The sequence below is a fragment of the Aotus nancymaae genome, unplaced genomic scaffold (genome assembly GCF_030222135.1).
Source record: "Aotus nancymaae isolate 86718 unplaced genomic scaffold, 86718_ANA_hifiasm-v0.15.2.pri h1tg000029l, whole genome shotgun sequence".
Taxonomy (NCBI): Eukaryota; Metazoa; Chordata; class Mammalia; order Primates; family Aotidae; genus Aotus; species Aotus nancymaae.
This window is the reverse complement of record NW_026988442.1, coordinates 8,684,727-8,692,217: the sequence shown is the minus strand read 5'-3', so window position 1 is coordinate 8,692,217 and position 7,491 is coordinate 8,684,727. Positions and strand designations below refer to the sequence as shown.

Sequence of the window (7,491 nt, the reverse complement as noted above, 5' to 3'; positions counted from 1 at the left end):
TCACACTTTGGGAGGCCAAGAGGGGTGGATCACTTGAGCCTAGGAGTTCAAGACCAACCTGGGCAACGTGGCAAGACCCTGTCTCTACAAAAAATACAAAAATCAGCCATCCATGGTGGCACACACCTGTAGTCCCAGCTGCTTGGGAGGCTGAGGTGGAAGGATCACCTGAGCCCATGAGGCAGAGGCTACAGTGAGCCGTGATCATTCGTCTGCATGTAAAAGAGTGAGACCCTGTCTCAGAAAACTAAATAAGCCGAGCGTGGTGGCTCATGTCTGTAATCCTAGCACTTTGGGAGGCCAGGGCCAATCAACTGAGGTCAAGAGTTCAAGACCAGTCTGGCCAACTTGGTGAAACTGTCTTTACTAAAAATAGAAAAATTAGCCAGATGTGGTGGTGAGTGCCTGTAGTCCCAGCTACCAGTGAGGCTGAGGCAGGAGAATCACTGGAAACTGGGAAGCGGAGGCTGCAGTGAGCCGAGATCGCGCCACTGCACTCCAGCCTGGGTGACAGAGCGAGACTCTGTCTCAAAAAAATAAAAAATAAATAAATAAAGAGCATGTCTCCCACCCCAGCCCTAAGTTCTTCCCTCTTTATGAGAGACTGCTTGAAAAAGCCTGTGCTCTCACTCTTCCCTCTGCCTCACTTCATTCCCACACATTTCTTTTTCATCCCTGCTCACCAAGGTCATCCTGGTACTAAACCCCAGGGATCCAAGGTCTCTTCCCCTTTGTGTCACAGGCTGTCCTCTGCCTCTTATTCTCACCCTTTAGCTGCTCTTCCACTAACTCCTCTCTCAGAGGTTGAGATTCTGGATCTGTCTCTGTGGACCCTCAGCTCTCCTCCAATCCCAAGTCCCTTGCATCCTGGTTGCATGTCAGGATTGTCCAGAGACGCCTGCCTCCCATTGCCCACACCTAGGGGCCCACCCTCCTTTCCTCTGACCCTCCAGCATTCTCCAGGCCCATGGATCTACGGCGGTTCCTGCTGGCCCTTCATTTTGTTCCTTATGCCGCACCCCTCGTCCTTCACCCAGGCCACCTGTTCAGGGTTTATGCCCCTCTGTGTTCCTGCAGCACCTGAGTGTTTCTTCACCACTGAACCTCTGCTTTCCCACCTGAGTACGCGCAGTCCATGGCTCCAGCTCCTGAGGACTGGAGCTCCATGGTGAACAGATGGCTTTCTAAGTTCTAATGAGAGCGATACAAGAGTTCCAGAGTTGATAGTCTGGAAAGGACATCAAACATTTCTACAAAGCTAAGTATGTTGCCAGAAAAATGAGGGAGCAGAGCTTTCTTTCCCCAGGAAACTTAGCTCTGGTTTAGGTTTTTCAGAAAAAACTGGAATCAAATTACAGAATAAAGGCACCCATTCCCCTTTTAAATGAACACCAGCTTTGGTGTGGCTTTGAATAAAGCATTCTGTAAACCCAAACCAGAACTAAACTAGTACGTTGAACTTAGATTCATTTTCACTAAACCACAAAGCAAATGTTTTCCTAAAAATCGCCCGGTTAACCAAGTCTGTGTATTTAAGCCAAAACAATTTAACTGAACATACGGTCCACACATTTGTTTCAGGTCCCTGCTAAGTCAATCTGGAAATTCACAGGTGTGCCCATCCTGCCTCGGCAGCAGAAGTTCAGGTGTCCAGAGCTGACCGATGCCCAGTATACCTCCTCTCTCCCATCTTCGTCACAGGATTTGACGCACCTGCTCTCCTAATGACTGGCCGCCAGGATGCCAAGCCTGACCCTGGCCCTTCCATTTGCTGTTCAGCCCAAGTGCGGAGATTGGCTATTAACCCTGTAAATAGGCCTCTGACCCCCAGAGGCTGAGGGCTGGCGAGGGAAAGCTGAGCTGCTGACGCAGATTGGGAGGCGGGGAGCCCACTTTCAGTGGCCCAGGCTAGCTGTGTCCAAATCCACAAGTGGGGAGGGGTTAAAGCCTTGAGGGACAAAATTCTACCCACAGCTGATGGCCCTAGGGAGGCTGCACTGTCCCAACAGCTGGGCCCCATCTCTTGAGCCTGCTTCTTGGCAGGGAGAGAAGCCACTCCTGTTCAAACCCAGCCATCTGGAATGACCCAGCCAGTGCTGGTTCCCAGGTGTGTGGATGTGAATTGTCCCACCCAACATGTTCTACAATGAGCAAACAGAAGCTCTCGAGAGTGATCAAAGCCTCCCCTGTACCTCTGAACAGTCTGCAGGCTCGCTACTCTTATGCCTCCACTGTCCACCAGGGAAAGCCCTGAGCTGGGAGTCTGGGAACCCCCAGGCATTTCCCCCACCCAGGACACAGCTCTCTTTTGGGGTCAGGGAGGGCTGTGAGGGCTTTCTAGGACTCAAGATCAGAAGCTTAAAGATGCAGCCTAGGAAGTGGGAAGATGAGACCAGGGCATGGGCCAGCCTGGAGCAGAAGTCCCGGGCCTGGAGGCTCCTGGGAAGGTGGTGGGGAGGAGCCATCTGTCGGTGGCCTCGGGCCAGCAGCTGCCTGGTGAATGTTTGTGGAGTGGTCTGGAAAGGGGGTTGGGTGGTGAGCTGCTCCCCCTCCCCTCTCAAGACGTCACTGGAGTCTGAGGGTGGAGCTGCCTGGCCTATAAATCTTGGGGCCATCGGGCTAGGATCCTTCAGCCGCCTGAAGGAGCCATCTCATCCACAGCTCTTCCTCGCCTGGATCGAGCTCTGTCCTGGGTGCAGGGTATGCTGCTCCTCTTGCCCCCTCCCAAACCCCTCCACCCATGAACCATGCCCAGAAAACTCCCCTTTCCCTCTCCTCTCCCCAACAACTCTACCATCTATTCTTGTGCTTGCTGCCCCTGGCATGGGAGGGATAAGAGGTAGAAGCACTCGCCCCCATCAATACCACACATCCATTCCACATCCTCAACTACTATGGAAGAGATACAGCAGGCCACAGAGAAAAAGGCAGAAGGCCTGCCACTCTGGTTCCCTAGCACCAGTGCTCCAAACACCCCCACATTGAGAACTCCCTTGACCATCCATCCACCCTCCCATCCATTGGCCTGAAGTCTGTTCCCCTCCAACTTTCTTCCACTCCTTGAAGGAAGAGGGATGGTCTTGGATGAGTGGGAGCGTCCTCAGAGCTGGCAAGGTGGGTAGCCTCTGTACCCCGGGTTCAGGGAGAAGGCTTGTCCCCTGGAGCATCCTCCCCTGCTGGGCCAGGATTCCCCAGGGTCTGGACCCCTGTATGCTTGGCATGAGGAACAGTGGCAGAGAGAGAAGGGCATAAGGAGATACCAAAGCTACCCCTGAGATGCTAGTTTTCCGAGGTGGACCTGGAAGGAGGGAATGTGGGGGTGGTGTAAGTTTCCTTGAATGCTGTACCCTGTCCGTTAGAGCAGCCTGCCATGGCCAGCTCCAGGCAAGGCCTTCTCCTGCTCCTGGTGCTGCTGACTGCGCATCCTGGACCCTCAGAGGCTCAGCACTGGTCCCATGGCTGGTACCCTGGAGGAAAGCGAGCCCTCAGCTCAGCCCAGGATCCCCAGAATGCCCTTAGGCCCCCAGGTGGGTGATGGGTCTCCCAGCCTGATTGGGAGGAAGAATGATGGCTAGGGGCTCCCCCACCCACCTGGAGCCTGAGGTTGGGGTAGGGAGGACAGCCTCAGTTCCCTTCAAAGGAAGGGCCCTGAGCATTGCAGCCGGCAGCCCAGCCCACTCTGCCCATGGCCTCTCAAGTGATACCCTGGCTCCCCTGGAAGACAGCATGCCCTGGGAGGGCAGGATCACAGCCTGGTGGTCCCTTCACCAGAAGCAACACCTGGCACAGACACTACTGGTGAGTGGGGTGAAAGGTCCCCAGCATCAAGACCAGTGGCCGTTGTGGCTTAGGGTTGGGGGCTGGGAGAGTGGGGGAGAATGAAACAGCACTGAGATGCCCCCTGCCACAGCACCCCCAATCACTTCTCAGTGCCCCTACTGCACACAGCAGGGTGCTATCTGCTATCCTTCCTATTTCCCAGGAGGGTTCTAGACAATTTATAAAAACCCTTAGGTTAAAGACCAAAGTCACTAGTAGAGTAGAAGCAGATAATTGCTCTAAAAACCTCCATAAATATAAATAAGACAGTGGTGGCCATGCGGTCCCACAGGCATCTTGACAATCAAGCCAATGACTGTTTTAAGGCAGACAGTCCCCGGGCCATTGGAAAGAGATGAGAGATGCAACCTCACACAAATAGCCAACAGGGCCAAGAGGACAAGGTGGTCACTGACATGTGCACTAGGAACGTCTCAGGGACTGCAGAGCTCCCCAAGACCATAGCAGAAGACAGGTGTGGGGAAATGGTTTGTTACTATTTTGCAAATCAAACATATTTAAAGTGCATCAGGAGAGCACGATAACTAAAGAAAAAAGTGTTAAGTTCCTATGAGGCAGTCTTACTGCCTGATTTGTGTGTATGGGCTCGGGTTTCCATGCGTCAGGCTTGTTTAGGGTGGACAAGGCCACATGCCCAAGGGAGCTGGAGAGACCAACCCTGGATCCTCAGGCGTCTAGGGGAGGCAAGGGGCGCGTCTGCTCTGGGAAGCCAGATAGGGATTAGGGGAATGGAGAGGGAAGGGGACCAGGAAGGTGGTAGCTCGGTGGTCACGAGACCAGTGTCCCGAGGCATGACCGCCACCTCCTCTGCAGACAGCAGCCCGAGAGCCCCGACCCGCCCCGCCGTCCTCCAATAAAGTGTGAAGTCTCCGAAGCTGTTCCCTCGAGTTCTGTCCTTCATCCCCTCCCTCTCCTCCCCGCTAAGACCGTTCCCCGCGTGAGGGTTGGAGAGACGCAGGCCCGGCCCCGCGGGTGGAAGGAACAACCGGATGGCCCAGGGCCCTGCTGGGAGGGCCGGGCCACAGCCCGGGGGCGGGATGCGGACGTCCGCAGGGTCGCCGCGCGGGCTCCAGAGGCCACACGGCCGGGCGGGGCATGAGGGGCAGCCGGAGGACTACAGGTCCCAAGGTGCCCCGCGCCACTTCCGGGGCACGGCGGCGTCCTGGCAGCGCTGCCGCGGTGAGGGGACTCGGTCATGCTAAGCGCGCTGAGCCGCCTGGGCGCGTGGGCCCCGTGCGGGCCCAGGGCCCCGCTAATGCTGCCCGTGCGCGGCCGCAAGACCCGCCACGACCCGCCGGCCAAATCCAAGATCGGGCGCGTGAACATGCCGCCCGCGGTGGATCCTGCGGAGTTCTTCGTGCTGATGGAGCGTTACCAGCACTACCGCCAGACCGTGCACGCCCTCAGGTGTGCGGCCGGGGGGAGGTGGCCGTCCGCGCGCGCTGGGGACGGTGGGGGCGGGCGGAGAGGGTGTCGACTCCCGGCGCGTCTGCACCCAGGATGGAGTTCGGGTCCGAGGTGCGGAGGAAGGCGCACGAGGCCAGAGCCGGGGTCCTGGCGGAGCGCAAGGCCATGGAGGAAGCCGCCGAGCACCGCGAGCTGATGGCCTGGAACCAGGCGGAGAACCGGCGGCTGCACGAGCTAAGGTGCGTGGGGCGGGAAGTGGGGCGGGGCAGCCTGACCGGCCTGGGAGAGGTCCAGGCCCCGCTTAGCCTCGACCCCTTGCCCCTCGCAGGATAGCGAGGCTGCGGCAGGAGGCGCGGGAGCAGGAGCAGCGGCAGGCGGAGGAGCAGGCCCGCAAGGCCGAAGAGGCGCGGACCTGGGCGCAGCTCAAGGAGCGGGAAGTGCTGCAGCTGCAGGTGGGCAACGCCTCCGGGGAGTGGGGCTCTGGCTGGGGACGCGGCTTGCAGGGCACTGGGAATTCTGGGCACCGCGACACGGGCGCTGGCCATGTGCAGAGACTTAGAGTTGGCATGTCAGGATTTGGGAGAGGAGAATATCAGTCAGCCGCAAAGACCCGGAGGTGAGCAGAGAAATTGGACAGTGTTCAGGTGCCTAGCAGGTCTGTGGGAGGGACCCTGCGTTCCACAAAGTGGTTGTATTTTGCCTAACAGGTGATGAAGCCATGAAGGGTTAAATATTTCAGTCCAGGATTAGCAGGTGTGTGACTTAAAAGCAGGGAGACCACCTACCAGTGATGCAGTGAGAATGGATGAGGCTTGATTTAAAGTAATAGAGGAGTAGCTGGGCGCGGTGGCTCACGCCTGTAATCCTAGTATCATGTACTATGGGAGGCCTAGGCAGGCGAATCACTTGAGGTCAGGAGTTCGAGACCAGCCTGACCAACATGGTGAAACCCCGTCTCTACTAAAAATACGAAAAGTAGCCAGGCATGGTGGTGCATGCCCGTAATCCCAGCTACTCGGGAGACTGAGGCACCAGAATCGCTTGAACCCAGGAGGCGGAGGTTGCAGTGAGCCAAGATTGTGCCACTGCACTCCAGCCTGGGCGACAGTGAGACTCCGGTTCAAGATAAAAAATAAATAAATAAAGTAATAGAGGGGGAAGGACAAGTTAGAGTGATTTAGAGGGGACCACTGAGGGACGTGAGATTTCATAGCTGGTGCTCCGGGTTCTGGCTGAAGTGTCTGCAAAAAGAGAAACTTGGCAAAACCACCTGATGTCACTCCACTGGAGGCCAGTGGGGCTCTCAAAGAGGACCTGGGCTCCAGGCATGCTTCCCCAGGGAGAGCAGGAACCGCTTTCTCAGTGGTTCCCTGAGAGGCAAGCAGGCTGGGTGGGCTGGCTGGCACGTGCCTGGGGCTCCTGTTCAGTTGGGCTTTTCTCGCCTGATAGGAGGAGGCAAAAAACTTCATCACCCGAGAGAACCTGGAGGCACGCGTGGAAGCAGCATTGGACTCCCCGAAGAGCTACAACTGGGCCATCACCAGAGAGGGGCTGGTGGTCAGGCCACAACACAGGGGCTCCTAGGGACCCAGTAAGGATAGTGCCCGCCCAGGGACCATGTGTGTGGGGGAGCGGTGGGAGAGTTGGGCCTGACCTGGAATAAAGCAGTCGGTGCTGCTTATGAGGAAGGCTCAGCCCTTTCCAGCACAGCCTTCACATTCTGCCCTCTGCTGTCACCACTTGGTCAGAAACTTCCAAACACAGTTCCCTCCCTGTTCAGGGTCAGCACAGCAGGAGACTGGAGTGGTTTCCATCTCACAGAAGATCAGACAGGGCCACAACCCCCTCAAGCAGCCAAGCCATCTGAGTATCATTAAGGGTAGTGATGGACAAATTACATCTGAGGGCCAAACGTGCCTGCTTCCTGTTTTTGTAAATAAAATTTTGTTGGAACACAGCCACACCCATTCATTGACTTCTCTTCACTACAGTGGCAAAGATGACTAGTTGCACAGAGACCATATGGATTGCAAAGCCTAAAATATTTAACTTTTTACAGGAAAAGTGTAGTGATCTCTCATCTGGAGCTTTAGGGCTCTAGCCTGGAGCAGAGGTCACCCAGGACCTGGGCCACAAGCTAACCACTGGCCAGGGGCCTGCCTCTCTTCTATCCTGGGGTTTGCAGGCCAGAGTCTGGTATATCCAAGACCCAGAAGGCAAAGAGGAGACCCTGTTTCTTCTGAG

General features: G+C 56.4%; 2 protein-coding genes across 2 annotated transcripts; both read left to right on the top strand.

Annotated features, from left to right (window-relative positions):
* Positions 1-2,364: 2,364 nt before the first annotated feature.
* Positions 2,365-4,714, top strand: LOC105711412 (uncharacterized). The gene is made up of 5 exons (XM_064382166.1): positions 2,365-2,700; positions 3,067-3,114; positions 3,365-3,527; positions 3,641-3,798; positions 4,654-4,714. Exons 1-5 carry the CDS (start codon positions 2,365-2,367, stop codon positions 4,702-4,704), a joined length of 756 nt encoding a protein of 251 aa, XP_064238236.1. The 3' UTR covers positions 4,705-4,714.
* Positions 4,715-5,019: 305 nt separating this feature from the next.
* Positions 5,020-7,204, top strand: MRPS26 (mitochondrial ribosomal protein S26). Its single transcript, XM_021665760.2, has 4 exons — positions 5,020-5,247; positions 5,340-5,486; positions 5,576-5,699; positions 6,697-7,204. Exons 1-4 carry the CDS (start codon positions 5,036-5,038, stop codon positions 6,829-6,831), a joined length of 618 nt encoding a protein of 205 aa, XP_021521435.2. The 5' UTR covers positions 5,020-5,035; the 3' UTR covers positions 6,832-7,204.
* Positions 7,205-7,491: the final 287 nt, after the last annotated feature.

What these genes read in the sequence shown, in the direction of transcription:
- LOC105711412 (XM_064382166.1), top strand. Translation starts at nt 2,365, where the DNA reads ATGCAGCCTAGGAAGTGGGAAGATGAGACCAGGGCATGGGCCAGCCTG. An exon ending in GCGTCCTCAGAGCTGGCAAG is followed by an intron (nt 3,115 to 3,364) that starts GTGGGTAGCCTC and finishes CCGTTAGAGCAG; the next exon opens with CCTGCCATGGCCAGCTCCAG. An exon ending in GAATGCCCTTAGGCCCCCAG is followed by an intron (nt 3,528 to 3,640) that starts GTGGGTGATGGG and finishes TTCCCTTCAAAG; the next exon opens with GAAGGGCCCTGAGCATTGCA.
- MRPS26 (XM_021665760.2), top strand. Translation starts at nt 5,036, where the DNA reads ATGCTAAGCGCGCTGAGCCGCCTGGGCGCGTGGGCCCCGTGCGGGCCC. An exon ending in CAGACCGTGCACGCCCTCAG is followed by an intron (nt 5,248 to 5,339) that starts GTGTGCGGCCGG and finishes GTCTGCACCCAG; the next exon opens with GATGGAGTTCGGGTCCGAGG. An exon ending in CGGCGGCTGCACGAGCTAAG is followed by an intron (nt 5,487 to 5,575) that starts GTGCGTGGGGCG and finishes TGCCCCTCGCAG; the next exon opens with GATAGCGAGGCTGCGGCAGG.